Source organism: Mya arenaria, chromosome 7 (assembly GCF_026914265.1).
Source record: "Mya arenaria isolate MELC-2E11 chromosome 7, ASM2691426v1".
Taxonomy (NCBI): Eukaryota; Metazoa; Mollusca; class Bivalvia; order Myida; family Myidae; genus Mya; species Mya arenaria.
The window spans coordinates 23,453,336-23,476,681 of NC_069128.1; the positions used below are offsets into that span (position 1 = coordinate 23,453,336).

Genomic DNA, 23,346 nt, shown 5'->3' on the forward strand with positions numbered 1-23,346 from the left:
ATTACTATCGTCTTGAAAATGTAGAGACATAAATGACCTATTGCTGACTGCGCCATCCATGCATATGTATTTGCAATTGAATCCATGAAGAGACAGTTATTTTACTGAATCCCAAACATGCATATATATTTCACATGCGTTCACTTGATGGGAAATAAAGTGAGCAAATGGAAATCTAAAACCAGATATACCTTGAAACAAAAATTGCAGTACGCAGTGCTGACAAATTTGCACTTTCTTGCCCCATGTCGACAAATCCCACCATTTCAATAGATTTACCACATCTCTGGATCTCTAATTTCTGTTGAATGGACATCTCATCCAGAAGAATTCCCTCTATTCTACCGCTTTCTGGAATGTTCATTCTTATAGCTTCCTGGTCCATCCATCGAAATGTTTCAGTTGAAAGCCCTGGTGTATGCTTTAAACTATTTTTATATAATAGAATCATAGAAGGTGATGGTAACAGCAATAAGCTCTTTAACTTTTTCAAGATCACTTTTTTCAGGTTTGGATTTCACATAGGACACTTTTTGTCTTTTACATGTAACACAATGTTGATGTTTCATAAATTAAAAGGAAACAGTTCTTTTGCAAAATTTTGAACGTACAATTTCTTTATTCACTGATTTTGTGTCAATTGTTTCTGTCATGTAATTTTCCTTTAAGTCTATCTTTTGGTTTTCTAAGTCAGAGCCTTCACATAGCAGAATTGCCTTAACTGCTGAACAAACATTTTCAATTCCCGCTTTACAGCAATTATAGCGTGGCGATATGAGAAGCTGATTCAAATCTATGGTGCATCCTCTAATTAAAACTGAGAATTTGTTACTTTCAAAAATAACAGTCTTACATATCTTAAAATTGTTCACTGACATGTCAGTTTCATACATTACTTCAACATTTGTATCAGTACAATTTTTGACAATGAATCCTGGTGGTAAAGAAGTAACAACAGTTTCTGCATTAAATTCACTGCCTACAAGTATTGATGGTTCCCTTTTCCAGGCAAGCGGGTAATGGGCCTGTTTCTTTCCTGCAAACAACTTCCTTTTTGGTTTGACTTGGAAAACCCTTTGTAATATTGACCCAAGTTGGTCACTGGTCAGGTTGTGTGCTCCATCTTTTGAATCTATGAGGATTTCCATTTTGTATGTGTCAATTATATCCTGCACGCATATGCTTCCACCACAATCAGCAGACAAATGTTGAATAAGCCTGTGGAATACAAAAAAATGGTCAGTTATACTGTCTGAACTAGATAATCATTTTCATCCCTTCCCCACAACCCCTATAAAGCTACCAGAGTCTTAATTCTATGAACAGAGGCTACTGCATATTTTAACAGAATACTTTAAAGCTGCACTCTCACAGATTGAACGTTTTGACAACTTTTTTTTTGTCTTTGAACGAGCCAATTTTTGCTAGGGTCCGCACTTTTGCGGACAGTGCAGATCATGAAAATGCAGGCTGATGTTGGCCATGACACTGTACACATATAGGGCTAATTGACACTTTGTACATATAGGGCTATGACACTGTGCACATATAGGGCTATGACACTATGCACATATAGGGCTATGACACTGTGCACATATAGGGCTAATTGACACTGTGTACATATATAGGGCTATAACACTGTGCACACATAGGGCCAAATTGGCACTATGCACATAATTATAGGGCTAATTGACACTATGCACATAATTATAGGGCTAATTGACACTATGCACATATATGAAATTGTGACACTGTTCAAAAATTGGATGATGGTGAAGTTAGGCTCTGCAGAATTCATTTGATAAATTATGAAGTAGAAGACATAGATTTAGGTTTAACATGATATTATTGAATTTAAGACTTTTTTTAATTTGATATTTTATTAACATGAAACAATGATTATTTTTTGATGCGATGGTATTTTAGGAAGTATATATACACAAGAATGATGTTCCATTTAAAAGAAGACATTGCTGCTTTATACAAGTATAAAACTTCTGTTTTAATTCAGCATTTCTTTGTGCTTTCAGATTTAACAGAAATGTGAATGAAGAAGAAATTGATGGTACAGCAGTGTCAGCCCAGCCATTAGACTCTGATATTGATTTTGATGCTGACACCACTGAGCTATTGGCAGGTCTTGACATTGAGAGTTTAATTTCAGAATCACCAAATACAGTACAACGACCAAATTTGTCTCTGCCGGAGGATGTCAAAATAGTGGAAAAACTGATATCATTGAAATTTCAAGAACCCTTGAGAGAAAATCAGACTGTTTACAATCATTTCATTCAATATTTACTTGATAACAATGAAAAACTTCAAGAGTTTTGTGCGACACAGTACTTTCATCTTCTGGAAATGTTCAATGAAACTGTGAAAGACAGTAAGACACAAAAAGCACAGACTGCCTTTTTCAAAGCCTTTCAGTCACATCTAACATCTGGTGTATACAAATCTTGAATAATGAATTTAATGCCAGAGTCTGTTCATGTTGATGTCATTTTTCAGTTAGGGTATTATGTAATGTCTTTTTTAAGAAAAGAAATAACAAGTAAAGCAGCTGAGAACCTACCAGAACAGGATTTCTCTCAAACTTGTTCAAAAAGGCAGTTTGACAATGACATGACTGATACTGCTAACGGAAAAGTAAGATATATTGGAGGATACATAGTAGCTAAACTTCGATATCGAACAAATTCAATAGTTCAAAAAAATGCTTTCAAATCAGAAGTATCCAAAATTGAACAGTATGAGTTGGCAAAAAGAACATTGAAGTTTTTACATATATTGATGTGTTCTGAGACTTCTACTTCTAAATATCCTGAGACTTTAAAGGAAACTGCAAGAAAACAAAATATTAATAGAGGTCTCACAAATATAACTGACAATGCTTATAATTTTTTTGAAGATCTGATCAGTACTATCTTATCTCATCTGACCGTAGATAACCTCAATAAGTTGGGTGCAGATCTCCACAAGCATGTTACAGATTCTGTGAACAAAAATTCTAATTTGCACCACTGTTTTCTTCAGGTTATATCAAAAGCTTCTGTTACAGAAGAGGTTTCATTTGACAGCCAAGATGTTGAAGACAATATTGGATGTAATGTCAGTTCTTGTTTAGATGACCTTACTTATAATGCTGAAGTTCTGAACGATCTTTTGGGTAATGTTCTGTCAATGGCCTGTTCAGTTTTGTTCAAACAGTTTCCTAAAGATGTAGTTAATTCATTTGAAATTAAAAAAAAATGGAGCACCGCAAACAGGTTCATGTTTCAACTTCGAAATTTAAAAAAGGAAAAAAAGCTGCATCTATTTCAAAGGACCCAGTTCCATCAACATCAGGCATTCCGGACCAACTTCCATCAACATCAGGCATTCAGGACCAAGTTCCATCAACAGCAAGTGGAATCAATACTGCTGAACAGTCCAGCCCTATAATATCAGAGAAAACAGCATCTTCTGATGAAGATGACACATTTTGTACAAAGTGCAATAAGTTGTATGCTAATGGAGCAGACTGGATTTGTTGTGACAGTTGTAATAAGTGGTTTGATAGAAAATGTGCAGGCTTATCGAATCCTTTAAAATGGAAAAAGTTCTCCAAAAGGGGTGTCAGTTATTACTGTATGCACTGTCAGTGATTCAAATTTATTTTGATAAAGCAGAGAAATGGTATTGCAAAGAATATAATATTGGAAACTGGAAACAATCTTTGGGTTTTTCTCTACTTCCCGATTGGGATAATTATACTAAATATACAGTAATCTATAATATTTATTGTCTCAGTCTTTTATCAATGCTAAATGTTTCTCTCTTTTTTAAATGGCTTAAAATATTGTTAAACTTTTGAATTTTTGTGTCAGTTAGAATATATACATTTCATTCTCTATTAGAGAGCTTTCCTACTTTTTTGGTGACTGTGAATAGTTTTGTTAATCAGCATTTTATAATTATGAGAACACTTTCTGGCAAAATTACATACATTCATACATATGTAAGTTCATATCTCAGTTTTGGAATGCAAAGTTAAGTTTCAATTAAAACTTCAAAGTCTAAGAATTCTAAACTTTTGTTAAGCTACATGCATGATACCATCACCAGAGGACACCTGGGTAGAACCATCGACCTTCCGCTTGTTGCATAGCTACCTCACATTAAGAACTCAGCACTGAGTTAGGCTTCGACCAGAAACTAGTAGACAAAGTCTTAAGTAGATGAACTGTCTTTCAACCAAACATTGTGCACCAGGCCCCTTTAGGGCCTCCTTTGCCACAATGTAGCAAAATTCTACAAAAACAAGCAGCTGCATACAGATTTTGGAAAGTGGATACAATTTTTTTATTAAAATATGGCCCAAGTTCAGCAATACTGTGGGCCTACAATTTATAATTGGCAATTTCTCAAAAAAGTGGCTTTTTTCCTGAGGCCCTGATATGCACATTTTCAGCTTTATCAAGGATCCACCTATAAATTAATTGATCTTTCAATCTTCGTCTTGCCTGGCTAACTTCATGTACTATGCTGTTGGTAGTGTCATTCCCAGTAGATATCACAAGACCACGCAATGAAATCTGTTCAGAACAGTTCTATTCTATTCTAGTACTAAATATTTGGCGTCATTTTTTACAGAAAAACAAGTATATCATTGCAATTTTGCAACAAATATATATACATTATACAACAATATTACCATGTTACTAAGGCCATGGTCAATCAAGACGTAGATGTAGGCGTTCTCAAAAAAAAATCAGTAAATTTTATAGTTTGAATTTGGCGCTAGCGAGACAGTATGTTGACATGCAAGGTGAAGGTCATTCGTTTTTAAAACTTATTTTTTAATTTGAATTTAGATAATATTTTCATGATATTGCACATAATAAATTCATTAAGATAGAATAATATATAAATGCAGTAGGAATAACGGAAAATAAATAATTAAACATTTTTTACCTGTTTTACTATTGACCAATCGTATAACACTATCTCTTCGCTTCATTCTCCTGTCACTTCATAATCAAAATGGCGAACTTAACTTGATCTGCGCTTCCACTACCGATATTTTCAAAAGAATTACGTATGTAGAGGGCTTTCGTTCAGTTGAGACTTCGCAGATCGAAAGGAAAATAGTTTTTTTATGGAACGTACGTGGAAATTCTAGCCGTTTTTTTGTTTATTTCGTAGGAATCGACCAGAAATCGTGTTTGTATACATAAATAGAATGGACGTCGAAAACGACATGAATTGAAAATAATAGTATTTTTTGAAACTTTTTCTCATTTCTTTGCTATATGAGTGATTAAAATGAAATAAAAAGGTTTAACGCTTGGATTGATGCTTTCAAATGGCGACCACAAAGAAATAACTGTGATCTGGTCGTTTCTTGCAGCAGTGTTCTTGTTTGTTCAGCATGATGGTTTTGTTCCGTTGGAGACCTTATATCTTATTATAGTATATAGCCCATATAGAACATTAAAAAAAGTTTGTGTCAAGTACCTGTGACATTAACAGGGAATGTGCATGTATGTATTTATAGCCCAGACTTGATTACTTCCCCTATCACTATGTACTATTAGAATAAGTACGCAGGGAAACAAACCATTTATAATCAAGCTCTTCATTCCTAATCTAACAAGAGTAACTTCTTTCCTTATATCCATTTATATTTATTACAACGTATGTTAATAGTTTAATTATGTAACATCTGAATACCTTTATAAATCAAGTAAATGAATAATCTGATGAAAAGGTTCTTTAAGATATTTACATCATTCAACTTTATAAATGGTTAACTGTTTTGTGATCGTACCTCTACTTTCGATTTGCTATATTATTTATAAAGACCTAGTTGTTGTTTTTATGTAAATTTAGATATCATTAGTTTTATTTTACAAAAGGAAAGTGTCGTTATTACGGTTTTTAAATAGAAAATAGACTCTTTACATTACGTAGTAGGAAAATATATGGTGAGTTTCTTTACCTTTTAATTGTAGTTCATTTGTATAAATGTTAATCATAATTGTTATCGTTATCCAAACATTTTGAAAGAAATTCAATGAGTAGTACTGGTGAAAATATGTCGATAAAGCTAGCTCTGTTTGCTTAAACCATAATTCTGAAATACACAGGGTCGAGTTGAGGGGTGGGGTGGTGATGGGGAGGGGGGGGGGGGCAAAACCGTCAAACCCACTATAAACTTTAAATTTAGTTTACTGTGGTATTGACGTGACACGAATGGAATCATTGATGCATTCAACCCCTCGTTCAATTTAACGTTTAAAATGGACGTTTTAGGGTGGTTCATTTGCCAGCCAACTGGTGGGCGTGGGATTGGACCCTTGTGTCCCCCGATAGGGCCGCCACAGTGTGTTAATTGAGTTATATTGCATTAAAAAAAGTCTGCGTCTTTTTTGTTCCATATTGATTTGATTTAGCTTTATATATATTGTGTTCTTCCGTAAACATTCTATGTCATATAAGGTTCAATACTGATTGAGCTTTTTATTTTTGAAGTTTTGTTTTTGTTTTGCTGTTAGCAGTGTGTGTATACCACATGATAAATAACGTCAGATATGCTACGTCAGAAGGCAAAAAATTGCTTAAAATGAAGACTTAAATCAAAGATAACATTTCATTTACAACACCATTTTAAATGAAACAAATGGCAGTCTATGCCGCTTAAAGAGCCCCGCATTTATTTTTTTTTTCGAAATTTGATGAGGTCATTTCTGTTTCATCAAACACTTCGACAAAACTGTCTCCAAAATACTGTTTTGACAGTGCTCCGACAGACGGTCGAATTGTGAAAAGGTTTGTCGAAAAGTTTTAAAGCTGCACTCTCACAGATATACCGTTTTTACAACTTTTTTTTATTTTTTGTCTTCGAAAGAGCAAATTTTGGCGTTAATATCTGCCGACCAATGATAAAAAATTGCTGACAAAATATCAGATTGCAGATGTTCATATCTATGTTCGAAAAATAATGTTTTATGGCTTAAACCGTTACTGACGGTTTAGGAAAAATGCATAAAACATCAAATTTTGCATTTAACTATATAAATATAAGATCTAATTTTTTGTCAGCTGTCTTATATCGCTGGTATTCATGCATTTTCACAAAAAAATTGGCTCGTTCCAAGACAAAAAATATAAAAAGTTGTCAAAATATTTCATCTGTGAGAGTGCAGCTTTAATTAAGAAACTAAACTCGCAATAAAATTCTGATAAAAGACCAAGGTTGGGCTCTGTAAGCGGCGTAGACTGCGCTATGTTTAATTTAAAATGGTGAAGAAATAGTGAATTTATCTTTGTTTAAAGCCTTTTTTTGAATCAAAACATTGCCTTCCGACGTAGCATTTATGACGCAATTTATCATATGGTATACACACACTGTGTTAGGTAGTTGAGCTTTATTAGCTGAGCTGTTTTCCTAATTTTATTTTAATGTGTTGTTGTCTCTCATGCAAAAGTTGGTCACGCGTATGCGTAAAACTTGAAACTTAAAACTAGTATAGAAATAACTAGACATCTGCGCATGCCTCAAAACTTGTCCCTTATTCACATGAAATACTAAAATCAGGGTGATGAATCACGTGACTTCAACGGGGTTCAAAACTGATATAAACAAGCAAGAAAGTGACAGTCATTCCTAAATAACTTTTTTTAGAGAAAAGATAGGAACATATTTCTTAGCCTATAAAAGACTATGATCTTTTCTGCTTCTTCACGTATAAAATATTTTAGATTTGCTTGTTTTATAACGATGCAATCCTTGGCCAAAAATTCAACTCGACACAATTTTATAGAACGATGCTACGCTGTGTGCGCCGTGATTTTTTGTTTTGTACATATTTCTTAGTCATTTGTAATAGTTAAGAAATCAGACATGCGTTAAAAAGTTAGTTTTGTTCATTTCTCTCATAAAACGAATTGTTCGTTAAATGTTATTTTAGTTTTTTCAATAAATATCGAATTTTCATGAAGTGCTGTTGTAAACGTGAATGTGATATGCGCTGTCGTTAACGTAAACTTCTTCTCATCTAAATGAAGCTGACTATGTTAAGTCGGTACCCTAACGAACTAATCATAACACGCTCAGTTTATTCTATTTTATGGTTTGTATTGCTCTCTCATTTGTGACGAGAGTGTATACAACCTAAAACTCTTATTCATGGTATGAATTTACACCAATTTGATCGATTTGAAACTTCTTAAAAAAAAATACTTAGTATCCCTCTGCAGTTTTACCAAATGTTTACAAAGATGGATAAATTAAATGGATGAAGTAACAGATAGACTAAAATGGAAGGCAAAATTCACTTCAGCCAAACCCGTCTCATGTACGTTCCAAAGTTAAAGAAATTCAACACCCAAGAAACGACAAATAACAATAACAATTAAATAACAAATTCGCCATTCCTAAAGATTAACCATAAACTGCCCACGCTCGAGTTAAATTCAATGCTTCGAAAATGGTCAAAATATCTTTATCCATAAGAAATCAGAAAATAATAAGAAGCACTGACAACGAAATTGACTACCATGAAAATGACCTTCCCTCGTAAGATGATAATTTGTATCTGGCATTGCCTTTCGTGTAAAAAGGTTCTGAAGTAAAAGTAAAAAGTAAAAAGTTTACTGAATAAACTTAGTTGCATTGTTTGAATAGTATTACAAAACAATTACCTCACTGTGCAGCACGTGGAAGCGTCGCTTGAGCCTTCCAAAGGCCCTTTCTATACATACCGGGGTTCTACCGCGGGTAAGCTGGTACCTGTCATTGGCAGGATTGTCAGCGTTCGATAATTGGGATGAGTTTCAGATTTTATGACCGGTTCGGTTTAAGACGAGATGTCAAAAACAATTTGGTAAAGCGTTTTCAAGAAAAAGATCTTTAGAATGTTTCAGATGAATTTTTTATCATTATGTCCTTCAGGGTCGCAAATTGCCTGCATGTTTATACTGTGATAGCCTTTCCGATCAACATAAGCCGGCTCATCAACAGAAGGGGCCTGAATACGGATATGCTTCCCGCCAACGCAACCCACTACGTGAGGGAAGCCTGCCGATGTGAAGAATCCGCTCTTCTCTCTATTCTTCTCTTCGCCGGAAGGCCATTCAATGAACCGTCTCACTCTTAAACAAATTACATCTGTCACGTCGGTTACCACACGCGAAACTGTTGATTAGTGGTAACTGCCTCGTGCAACATTAAAAAGAGACCTTGTTGCAAGGATCCGAAGGGTAACTAGCAACATCTGCAGCACACTGAGGGATCTATTACGTCTTATGCTCGGACTTAAAATCAACAACTAATAAGTTAATTTTACCTGCGTTAAATCGTCTTTCGGTTAGTGAAGGGAGACAACTATTTCACTGACATATTGTCTTTATTCAATTGACCAAGTAAATATTTTCATTAACTTTTTCATTTTTATGTGTGTGTTTCAGTTATATGAATATTATGAGATCATCATTAATTGGAATAATTGTTTATTTTCGAAGTTTTTATCTGTCTTTCGGTTGGCGAGTCGGCACGTGCAATTCGATCTCGAAAACTGAAATTTCAACTGCCTATTACATCATTATATTTTAATATTTTTCTCTAAAATTTGGTTTGGTAATGTATTTGTATAATATTAATATAAACACAATAAAATAAATGCATTAGAATGCGTCTTTCGGTAACTTTCATGCGTATTTCGGTAATTTTATCCGTCTTTCGGTAAATAATCGTATTTCGGTAAGTCCAGTATCCGGTTTCACATGTCAATGTGATGTTATGCTTTATAACCCTCCCCACCCAGGAATATTTTCCTCTGTTTTGCATTTCTCCAATGTCAGATAGATTTGCAGACGTTTTAGCATCGCAGTTATCTACCGGCAATGTATTAGAATTTTCTGCTAATATGCAGTCACTTTCGCTTATTGAACCGTTTGGGGGAGTAATGTCTTTCGCGGTATTATTATTGCCGTCCAATACATTTGCTTTGTGTTTCTTCGCTTCAGGAACCGTGAAGAAATCAAACATAGTTCGAGTTGTTTTCTTTTTCTCAGCCATGATGATGCCGTTAAATTAGTAAAAAAAATAATATACTACCCCTCGCGATAAGATAGCTACACGTATACGGACCAATGAAATTCGTTGTTCTATCGAATGAACGCTGTGCTGTAAAACTTCTGAAAAAGAAATTGATTAAGTCAAAACGGCACTTCGAAAATTCGATTTAGTCAAAACGGCTTTTCGAAAAACGGGCGCGCCGATCGGTCCGACTACAGGTATTTCGTTGCGCCATCCCGATTTTTTCTGCGCAAATGGCGCGTCTTGGCAGAACACTGAAAATATTCTTAATTTTTAGGTAACTTTTTATCAGGCCAGCTTTAATCAGGGTTCGAATTTAGACTCGCATACTCGCAAAATGCGAGCGACATTTGCAAATTGCGAGTGACTTTTATTCAAGCTCGCAAAATTCTGCGAATGGCTTTTTCTAGACCACAAAATGTTAAAAGGAAAGTAGAATAAACACGAACTGAACTTCGCTACGTAGTCGAGTGTAAACAACCTATAAGTGACATGTTTACACTACCAGTAAAGAGAAGACATTACGGAGTCACGCTCTTGAAGTTTTGTTTGTTAAAAGATATTTTATCAATTGATGAAAATATTTACTGCATGCAACTTGAATGTTATGGCAGACCAACCGTTAACCCATTCACGATCTGAAAAAAACCCAGAATTAAACAACTTATACTGAAGCACAATTTGAATGTTACAAATCTGTAATTTTTCTACCATTATGTGAAATAAGTACAAAGAGCAAAATCAAATCATGTTGGTTCAGTGTTACAATATATCAAAGGACCAAGATGTGTCAACTTTACTTTTCAGTGTAGCTTTAAGATTTGTTTCTGATGAAATTTGGTGAAATTACTTACTTGTTACTGACAGAGCAGGACACACTGCATATTGGGTGAGCTTCAGGTAAAATAGGCTAGGTTACTCCTCACAATTCTGAAACAAAACATTTCATCAACAAAACTGCACATATTGCTTGTTACTTTAAAAAAAAATCATTCTATTAAAATCATTGCCAAGTGCACATTTCATCCACATCATCTATGTAGAAATACTCCTGGAAACAAAGTACTTCCTACATACAAACAGAAACAGATAAACTGTTTACATGCAGGGGGTATAATGTTTCCAACATTTCTTATCAATAATCATACACAACAGGAACAAACTCGTGCATTTATGGCATTGGTAGATGTCAAGCACAAACTGAAAACCTATCTAATAACAGTTTAATGTAATAAATCAAACACAGTGTCTGTTATTAGATAACTTATCAGTTTATGAATTTTAATATTATTAAAAGCATATTTCAGCTTGTTTCATAACTATGAAAACCTTTCATTCGAGTGCAGACTGTTATGAGAGCAAACAGACTAAGCACTAAGATTATGATTTGACAGTTCAATTCATGGAATGAATTTGAAGTGGTTTTACTTACTTGTGAATGTACTTTCTTGGGTAGTGCCTTCAACCATTTTGATCACCAGGTTTCTGACACACAGGTAACTGCATCTGAACTGCCGTCTCTGGTTTAAATAATTTTCAACCTTTTTTTCAAACAAAGAAATAGTAGATGTTGATCAATCTTGCATGTTACAATGGTTGTACAATGTGTACCATTTTTTACATCAAACAAATTTGTGATCATGGGCTATGAACTTTATTTTCAACAATAATTTGTATGGGTTTTTTTTATAAATAGACACTAAATGAAACTTGTCATAACTGCAAAGCCGTTTGTACAGTAGCATGTTGTCGTGTAGGCTGTAGCTAAATCCATCATTTGACAATTCTTATTTCTGCCAGTTTGGTCTGCAAGTAATACCTAAACAAAGTTAAAATCACTCAGAATGTTACATAAATAAGACAAAAGGCATGAATTAACACTGCTTACTTTGTTTTTCAACATATCTAGCCGAAAATTAAAGTTTCTAAAATAAACAACATTTTGACAACATTCTGGACGAACAAGATGAAACAACCTTGGCATGTACAGTCCATCTATATTTTCGTATAAAAGCAAAGAAAAGCTACGAAAAAACGCATCTACGGTATTCAATAGGAATAAAGATTACTCAAGTGTTATTATTTCGGGTTTCGATAAAAAATATACTGAATGAGTGAACGCACTTAACGTAGTGTTCTAATTTGATCTTTTACACTATATTGACACCTGAAACAAGTATGCTTCACTGCTAAGATATCCTGAAGATCCTGAAATCAAGTCGTTTGATAATTTATAAGATATAAATATTAAAACGTATTAAACATTTCCCTGGTGAAAACGCATGGAAAGCAACGAGTCCACTGAGTTTAATCCGTCATTCAAAAAATTTCAAAAAAACTGCTCACCGGCAAGTTTTCTTAGAGGGATAGCTCTTGGTTTGAATGGACGTGACGTCAAGTCGAGAGTACAATCCGCATATTAGATAATACATTATCAAAGCAAATGTCAAAAATAACATCATTGATACCATTGTGTACAACGCATTGAATCTTACTTAATAAGTATCACATCGCTTACGACACATGCATATTGTGCAGTATTTGCGCACTTTCTATTCGAAATTTACTAGGTTTGTTTACCACGTAAAATCAGTGATAAAAGAGATCAATGAAAACGCTTGGACGTTCACTCTGCTGAAAATGACAGCGAGTTGATAAAACGCTTATTGACAAAATAGTGTGTGAAACAATATCACATGACGTGCAAGTTGTTTAAAACAAAAACATAATTTTTTATTTGAAATCCAGCACTTGCGACTAGTTAGGGTTTTGTCATAAACATGCATAACCTACAGGTGTACAGGTGACGGTACGCACATGGTATTGGATATTATGTGACAAGTAAAACAAACGTTTATGATCCTGACTTTAACGCGGCTTTAGTTAATATTGACTTTGTTCAAGGACATTTCGTTAACGTCAGTTTAAGTTACAAGGTTTTCACAACATATTTTCAAAAGTGACCGTAACAATCGTGTTATAATTGGTCATGCAACCTTATGCAGTTGAGTTGTACGCTTCAGATTGTCGGCCTTTGAGGAACATTTCTGGCCTTTATGTTGCAATTTGATCCTCCTTTGTCGTTGCAATGATTTTTATGCCCCCGAAGGTGGGCATATTAAAATCGCACCGTCCGTCCGTCCGTCCGTCCGTCCGTCCGGCTCTCTAACTTTCCCTTGTATGGACAGATTTTAAAATAACTTGCCACATGTGTTCCACATACCAAGACGACGTGTGGCGTGCAAGACTCGTGTCCCTACCTCAAAGGTCAAGGTCACACTTAGTGTTTATTCACAATGGAGTGCTGCATATAAGGACATAGAGTAAAGGTTGTCGTGTCCGGGCTGTAACTTTCTCTTGTATGGACAGATTTTAAAATAACTTGCCACATGTGTACCACATACCAAGACGACGTGTCGCGTGCAAGACCCGTGTCCCTACCTCAAAGGTCAAGGTCACACTTAGTGTTTATTCACAATGGAGTGCTGCATATAAGGACATAGAGTACAGGTTGTCGTGTCCGGGCTGTAACTTTCCCTTGTATGGACAGATTTTAAAATAACTTGCCACATGTGTTCCACATACCAAGACGACGTGTCGCGTGCAAGACCCGTGTCCCTACCTCAAAGGTCAAGGTCACACTTAGTGTTTATTCACAATGGAGTGCTGCATATAAGGACATAGAGTACAGGTTGTCGTGTCCGGGCTGTAACTTTCCCTTGTATGGACAGATTTTAAAATAACTTGCCACATGTGTTCCACATACCAAGACGACGTGTCGCGTGCAAGACCCGTGTCCCTACCTCAAAGGTCAAGGTCACACTTAGTGTTTATTCACAATGGAGTGCTGCATATAAGGACATAGAGTATAGGTTGTCGTGTCCGGGCTGTAACTTTCTCTTGTATGGACAGATTTTAAAATCACTTGCCACATGTGTTCCACATACCAAGACGACGTGTCGCGTGCAAGACCCGTGTCCCTACCTCAAAGGTCAAGGTCACACTTAGTGTTTATTTACAATGGAGTGCTGCATATAAGGACATAGAGTATAGGTTGTCGTGTCCGGGCTGTAACTTTCCCTTGTATGGACAGATTTTAAAATAACTTGCCAAATGTGTTCCACATACCAAGACGACGTGTCGCGTGCAAAACCCGTGTCCCTACCTCAAAGGTCAAGGTCACACTTAGAGTTTATTTACAATGGAGTGCTGCATATAACGACATAGAGTATAGGTTGTCGTGTCCGGGCTGTAACTTTCCCTTGTATGGACAGATTTTAAAATAACTTGCCACATGTGTTCCACATACCAAGACGACGTGTAGCGTGCAAGACCTGTGTCCCTACCTCAAAGGTCAAGGTCACACTTAGTGTTTATTCACAATGGAGTGCTGCATATAAGGACATAGAGTATAGGTTGTCGTGTCCGGGCTGTAACTTTCTCTTGTATGGACAGATTTTAAAATAACTTGCCACATGTGTTCCACATACCAAGACGACGTGTCGTGTGCAAGACCCGTGTCCCTGCCTCAAAGGTCAAGGTCACACATAGTGTTTAATCACAATGGAGTGCTGCATATAAGGACATAGAGTATAGGTTGTCATGTCCGGGCTGTAACTTTCCCTTGTATGGACAGATTTTAAAAAAAATCTTGACACATGTGTTCTACATACCAAGACGACGTGTCGCGTGCAAGACCCGTGTCCCTACCTCAAAGGTCAAGGTCACACTTAGTGTTTATTCACAATGGAGTGCTGCATATAAGGACATAGAGTATAGGTTGTCGTGTCAGGGCTGTTACTTTCCCTTGTATAGACAGATTTTAAAATCACTTGCTACATGTGTTCCACATACGAAGACAACGTGTCGTGTGCAAGACCCATGTCCCTACCTCTAAGGTGAAAGATACACTAAGTGTATATTCACATGGGAATTCTGAATATAAGGACATAACAGTGTAGGTTGTCAAGTATGGGTGGTATTTTTTTATGTTCAGAGGCAATTTAAAATAACTTGCCATATGTATTTGACACGTAAAGGCAAGATCAACTTTTCATGTACTGACCTTGTTCCTAGGTCAATGTCACATTTGGGGGCATTCGTCACATACTGTGACAGCTCTTGTTTATATTGTTATCATAAAACATAACTTTAACCGAAATTAAAAAGTCAATAGCTTCATATTTGACTTACAGATCAGGATCATTACACAAAGGGAGATTACTCCAAAATTAATATTTTTGAATGACACACGTAAACGTTCACCTTTTGTTTGAAATATCATGTGATCTGTTAATGCCCAACTTCCAAAATGTAGTATTCAATGTAGTATTCATTGTTTACATATGTTAATTAACGTATTGTAGTGTAGTTTAAAGCATAAAGTAGTATTGAAAAAACAACAACATTAAAATCCTTTAAACTCAACGTTTAGATTAGCATAAAGCATCGTTTTCGGCCCACTATATACTTGTCTTTAAGATCACACACTGGTTGATAATTTTACTTGCCGTGAACGGCTGGCCTTTAATTAACATGTGTTTAGCCGGTATCAGAATTTATCTCGCCACTTACATATACATATATCTACTTACAAGGTGCCGTGTAAATTTTGCTTCATTAGAATAGTTTGGTGATGTTTTTCAAAAAAATAATGTTTTAATTGATAGCTACGTGGCCACAAAATCCCAAAGCAAATACGATGTAAAGAAATACTTTGTCATCATTATGATGACTACAAATCTACTTTTTATTACGCGCTAAACGAACTGAGTACATTTCATGACACTTAAGAAGTGACAGTGCATGAATAAGTTAAGTACTAATGAAAGTAGCTGTCAGCAAATTATTGCATTATTGCATATTTATATGTTAACAATTAATGCCCCTTACATGTAATGGTAGTCAGCAAGAAACATAATGCATCAACACAATCAGCATTAAACATTATCGTCATTGTGCTGAAAGACTTGGGGCTTAAACCGGGTTATATCTTAAGAGAATGGGCATCTACCTTGATAAAACCACTAAAAACAGCCCAAAACTAATTCTGAAGTATTAATTGTTAAAAGAGGACAAAATTCATCTTTTGGGCTCTTTAAATTTTCCAGCAAACTTCTGACATAAAATCATTTAAGGAGAAATTGTATTACCTGTTGACAACAATTATTCTCAGTTGGGTGTTAATAGACGAACATATTTCTTAATACGGTGATCTTTAACGATCTTAAAGATGCACTATTACTCCCAAATACGATTTTCAACAATAAAAAGCATTGTTTTAATAATCCAAGAAGGATGGATAAACGTCGAAAACAATAGTTATTATGAAATATACCGAGTTGAATTTGAAAGATCGGAGCATAAAAGACGGTATCTTTACCATATTAAACGATAGTAGACCACAGTAAATCTTTTAGCATTCACCAATTATTTAATATTTTTGCGTGTTCTGCTATTACATACACGGTAATAATCTTGTTATCAGTAACTAATATATTCCATAAATGTATCATTCAGTAAGTAGTGAAAGGTGTATCAGTCAAAATTTATGTTTGTTATACATTTGTATGTATTGATTTTGAATAAGAGTGTCACTTTAAATAAGCAGCAAACATTTCACTGCCCCATCTTACTTAACATTAGTAGCGGTAGCGACCGTTGGAGACACAAACATACATCGCTAACGGGATAATTTGACTTTTGTCAGGGTCATCAGGATACATATTTACAAATTGATAAAAGGTTATTTTGAGTTGCTCTTCTTCCAAAGGCGTACTCATTTATTTTGAAAATATGTAAACCAATTGCATTTCCATTATAATAATTGAATTTGTTTGAAGAACAAAAACCAAGATTTATTTCAGCCTACTACGACCGCATCTGTACAGTCACTCGATCTGAAAAAAGGAACACATTATGATTTGATGCATTATACTCACATTATAGACGTTATGCCTAAAACACACACATTAGTGTAGACGTTTGGCTACAATAACACAAACTATTGAGAACTTTGTGTCTGATAAGACACACATTGCGAACTTCATGCTTGGAGAAGACGTACTCTATTGTATACATTATATGCACAAAAGACACATACGATTATGGACGCAATGCTTATAATAAAGAGACACACATAAGTATGGATGGTATGAAATCTAAGGACACATAATACATCCATATTTGAAACATTATATTAAGCGATATCTGAGTGAGTGTATACTTCCTTTCAAATTTGCTTATCATTATGTAAAAAGTAGGTAATAATTAATCATTTGATGTCTTTTAACATGAAGTATGTTTTTTCAAACAGATAAATTCAAGTCATTATATTGATCTGTTGTGATAAATAGTATTTGGGAACGGTTAAGCAATACACAGAAGGAACTTAGGTTGTGACGATATACCTGGCTTCACAGAGGGGTAAATATGCCTGTTTTTCACAAGAAATATCTACCCACTGGTAGGCAACGCTAGGATCATATACCGCACAGTCTTCGATGATATGGGGACCACCATCACCAGGGTGGAAGTCTGTAGGGTACCAAAGTATAAAGTATATATTTCTAACAAATACTCCATCATCATTTTCAATTAACAGATCTTTTGTTTGTATGCTAGTTTTATTATGAGCGTATAATTGTTGCACAATTTTATATTACGCCTCATCAAATTGAAAGTTTAATATTCAGAATTACCGCAAAAATAATATCCAATTTAGCAGAAATTTAAAACAAATGAATGTGTTAATCAATATTTATCAGATTATGCAATATATAAGAATGGGGAATGGACACTGCAAAGCTAAAGTGCTAATCATCGATTGGCACATGAATAATTAAATTTGACACCACTGGAAATATTTTGATTAAGGAAAATTAACAATCTTAAAAATTAAAATCAATTAAAAATGAAAACGAATAGATAGTACAAAATGGTATTAGCATGTATAAATCGCTAGCAATGGTTAATGGTATTCACCATTGTTAGCCTTATCTACTTTATCTACATAAGTAGATATCAGTTTGAACACAGGTCAGACTATGTGGAGTATGTGGATTAACTTTGAACCTATTGTAGTGCTATGTTGAATATTTCAATATGATATCATCCTATTTATTAAAACTGCTTATGCATGAACATATAACTGCACGGGTTTGTGGCCTACGTTTGTCACAAAGTCAGGGACACTGTCGACTTTACTAGAAGATATACAGCTGATTATTAGGTTAAGTACCTGTAAACTCAGCAAGAGTGTTTGTATCAAACCAATACCAAACACCTTCCGATCCTTCGTCTGTAATGCCAAGCCACCATGCCCGATCTATAAAAAAATGGCAAGGTTACGTGTGTATACGTTCAAAATGAGATATAAGGAGAAACCTACTAGCAAATGAATTCAATCATAAATAAAAATTAGGGCTGCAAAGGAATGGCAAAACTGACATTCGAATATTCCGTAATTCTTTCGGGTAAATATTCGAATACAAAAAAGTTGTAGTTAACTGTTTTTATTCGCCAAAGTAATACGTGGGGCCATTTAACCCTTCGTAGTTTGTACCCGCGACGAACCCTGATTTTTCCCAAAACTAACCTTTGATATTCCACCCTTTCAGTAAACAATCCTAACGAAAGCAATGCGTTTTGAACAAACGAAACACTATACAGTACGATATCATTTCCTCTGCATGCATATTAGTAAATAATGAAAAATAAGATCGGCGAATATCGTAAATTCCCGGCCTAACGACGTTATGCGCCAACGACGGGTCGTTCCGTAGGTCAAGCAGTATCGTTCAAGGATTGACCTTTACTAAATATATCTATGAAAAAAAACACCATTTGAAACTAGTTAAATTATAAAATGAGAACAAACGTGGATTTGATCATCTATTGTACAAAAAACAGGTAATGTATATTTAAACGCTATACTATACACTCAGTTACATTTCAAAGCATGAACGTTATAACTAGCATAGCCATCCATATCATCACGGCGATTTGAACAATATCGCGTAATTGGCAACCAAGACTTTCTGTAGCTTTTCGCATAAAGTTTGGGGTGAAGGCCGGTTCCTTAAATCCTTAATTGGCATCTTGATTTAAATTTACTGAAATAATTAAAACTTTGTTGTTGTCACTTGTCTAATAGCCAGTTGCTTTAAACTTACGGCGACTATGTCTTTTATTGCCATATGACGCGTGAACAGTGTATTTTCATCACATTCACCCGTATGGCATTAGGAGCAAATCATTGTAAAGACTATGCATACAATCTTTAAACACAACAACACAGTTGTAGGCAAAATTACTGATTATTTTATTTATTTTCAATATTAGTTTCCTTAATAATGGAAACAATTCTGAACATTTACAGTAAGTCATTTTGATGGTCTTAGAAACGCATTAATCATATAAAATATTTATTTGAGTATTATATACAGTCCAGGAATGTATATATAAACAAGGTATTATATCTATAATTTAAAAAAATGAAATTGGCATAAACAAACTTATTTCATATACAATATTCAATTAGTTTTAGGGCATTTATTTTAACAATATGTTTTTCATAACGAATCACTAAAAAAGGGAACCAACCTATTAAAATGTATTCATGCTTGTTGTTTTTTTATCAAATAGTTCAATAAAAAACCTCACTATTTCTTTTTCGCTCCAGGTCAATATTTATGCAAAAAGCTACAGAAACAAGCTCAAAACGTATAGATTGCGAAATAAGTAATTACACTTTCTCCATGTTACTTGAACGCAATAGCAATAGCGTTTCAATTGATCTTATTATCCAATTAAATCCCTTTTTGAATCATAATTAGAAATGCTCATTTCTCTTGTAACCACGAGTTTATAGAATAAAAGGGCTAGCTTTTCCCCATATTTTCATTGCGATTTTCCTTTTTGTCAATTCGCAAAATGTGTAAAATGATTTGAAACTTGAAATAATTATTGCTCAGTTAATATATACACGATCAGCAAGGAGTGTTCTTTTCGTATTAATTCAGTCATTTAAATCGATTAACAATAGGAGGCATGGAACATTCTTAACCTGCACGTTTTTTTTAAATGGAAGGCAAAGAACTCGACAATCCTTTTCATTGGCTGGATTGGTAAGGTTTTTCAATTTACTGATGTATGGTAAGAATAGATAGTTTAGTATAAACACCTACGATTCAAGATACCAGTCGCTATGACAACAGTTTTTTCACCGTATTCAAGAGATCATGAAAAGTACCTATACAGATGTGAAGTGATGCCAATGATCAATGATCGAACCGGAATCATTAATTAGTGAGGTGGATGGGTGTTGAACCTGATTACTCTAGCTATCGGGTTTGACCAAATCCGCGAGCACAATGCATGGATATAAGTTGCCGTAGTTATACTGCCTTGTTCACGTGACAACGCGTATATTTATCGATTCATGTTAACTATAGTTCATATTCTATAGAGTAATCACCGATATGTAGTACCTTATTTCTCATATAATATTTAATAACAATATTCATTCTGTTAACCCGTTTATGCTATACATTTATATTAAAATAATGTCGATTGATTGTATAATTAGATGTTTTGTACGGAATGTAAATATCAACTGAACTTCCAGGGATATATCTCACTCGGTGTGCAGCACTCTATAACAATTATTGCTCAGCCAAAATTGCTTCACCTTGTTTTGAAATATTTTTGGTGTTCTACGTTTTATTGTATCAATCTCAAAGTGTGCTTACATTGTTTCCTTGCTGCTCAATGATAAAAGTTTGAACTATAGTTATTTTGAAATTGTTGGTTTGAATAAGTCAAACGTCTTCAATTCGCTCTAAACCGTAGCCAGCGCCAAAATAAATGGGTACTATGTTCGGAAATCTACCTTGAACGAGACAACCGATTTTTGTTGTTGCTTTGAAATGTGTTAGTTGTTCGAAATGTATACCGTCTTTTAAAATATTGTCATTAAGCTAATTTCAAACGGGAAAACAGTCTTTAATCCTAATATCGTATGCTGTGTTTCTTACTTGATTATTTACCCTCCATATGATGTCCTTCATATTACGTGGCAAAGCCGCTAGAGCAATTAAGCAATGCCATTTTGGAAGCAAACAACTGGAGTAACCCATTACTCATTTATATACAGCGAAGTATATAGAACTATATATACATAAATACCTTTTCTGTCTCTCATTTGGTCTGTGAGGAATGTATTCTCTTCTGCAGTATTTACATGGACGAGATGACCGTTGCGCTGGCGACAGTATTGCTGCAAATTAGTAGTTTAAACTGCAATGTTTCATTTTCGCAAAGCAATGACGTTACTTCCAGATTTTTGTAGGAAATCCAAACTTCTAACTAAGCATTAAAACATGGCTCATTTTTATAAAGCGTTGTTCACAGGAACATTTACTTAGTATCTAGTGCAATGACACAGTGCCACAATTTTAAGGAATAGATGATGTGACAATTATTGACTGATATATAAAGTAAAGAAAACATCGATAGAAACCCATACAAGCTTAAAATCATCGTCAATTGAAGCACCATTGTGTTAATAAATCTATATGTAAATGTTGAAACTGATCTCACTAAACGATCTGTCCGATTTGAACATAATATTTATAACATACTTAGTTTGGCTTATGTTTAAACTTTTTGCTACTGAGCATGCTTCTGTAGCTTTTTGCATAAATATTTATATTTTGGAATCATTTCATGACATAGTACATATTTACGATTTTAATAGTACTGGGTATAATTTAGAGATATGTTAATCCAATTAACGAGCTCAGCTCGATTATTCTTAAAACCATTGCACCTCAGCCGTTGTGAATGTATGTAAGCCATGCCCAAACAAGTAACACGAGCCTTTATAGCCAATCCAACCGTCGTCACAGCAAGTCTTTGCTGAAAAATATAAAATTTACGGAATCAGCTATTTAAGCGTTGCTTGGAATATTTTGAATAAGAACTGCAATACGTTTAATTTTAGAAACCTATGATATTTCTTAAGTTTTAATAATGAATCAATAACACGTAGGTAATGTTACTTAAATTTTTATGCTTACACGTATGTGTATATGTACGACTTAGTTATAACGGCAGATTTAATAGATATATGTATGTGTATGACACTTCATTGCGAAGTATGCATGATACGAGGGCAATAACTAATATTTTTCATAACTTGGGCCCCTACCCATTTGCATATTTAATATGCATCTCAATCCCAATAGCGAACATAGTGTACTATTCTATATATACTTATGTACTAAACAATATTATTAAAGTACATTTAACAAATGTAAATACAGTAAACTGATTGTATAATTGGAAGTATAGAGTTATAAAATAAAACTCACCATAAATGCAAACCAGACAAAATAATAAACTTATCAACCGTTTCATTTGTATGAATCTGTTCGATTAAGTGTCATGTCTTGCTATATTTGAAATAGGTTATCTACATTCCGCTGACATTTGCCTTATTTACGAAATGAGTGTTATTCAAACGTATGCAAAATGTGACCGAAAGATGCCTTGGAGATAAGTTCACAGTTGAAAAATATAGTCATTAATTTCAGACAGTACTGGCAGGTTTACAATTAAGTGTCATAGAAATTCTTACTTAATTATAAAATGTCCATAGCATATTTATGGTTTAGTACTATACCTAAAACGGAATATAAAACATATATTAAAGAGGAATGTAAATATAAATAGCCATCGCGCCCTTATAAATGTCCTTTCACTCCGCTCATTCAGCCTAATTAAATTTTGATGAGATCCTAATGCTAAGTCTGATGACTTCATGAAAGTATATGCTTCGGAGCATAGGATGAGATTGTATACTTAAAGAATGTAACGAATACTATTTATGTTTTAATGAACGTTGAATTTTTTTTATACAACAAACAATTATATACAACAACCAAATACATAATGATTATGAGGTCATACAACAGTTTTACATGTTCAAAGTCTTTAGAGTTCGTGAGGTACATGGTCAAAGTCTTTAGAGTTCGTTATACATTTGCAACAACACTCTATTGTTACATCCTAGGAATTCCGCCTTGACATCCTTCTTGAGGCCATCGATCGTCCCGTTAACGTCGTCCAGCTCGTTGATCTTGATCTTCATCCCATGCTCTAGTCATGACTGCCTGACCGTCATCTGGAATGGGGTGAGTTTGTTGAGCTGTATCTTGCACGAGAAGATGATACATAGATCGTCCTTATCCCAGAATGCT

The 23,346-nt window shown here is 34.5% G+C and overlaps 1 protein-coding gene across 1 annotated transcript; it reads right to left on the reverse strand.

The window, feature by feature from the left end:
* Positions 1-16,847: 16,847 nt before the first annotated feature.
* Positions 16,848-22,537, reverse strand: LOC128239848 (perlucin-like protein). Its single transcript, XM_052956289.1, has 6 exons — positions 22,459-22,537; positions 21,915-22,003; positions 21,272-21,362; positions 18,324-18,410; positions 17,494-17,620; positions 16,848-16,983 (listed from the first exon to the last, which is right to left on the reverse strand). Exons 1-6 carry the CDS (start codon positions 22,502-22,504, stop codon positions 16,947-16,949), a joined length of 477 nt encoding a protein of 158 aa, XP_052812249.1. The 5' UTR covers positions 22,505-22,537; the 3' UTR covers positions 16,848-16,946.
* Positions 22,538-23,346: the final 809 nt, after the last annotated feature.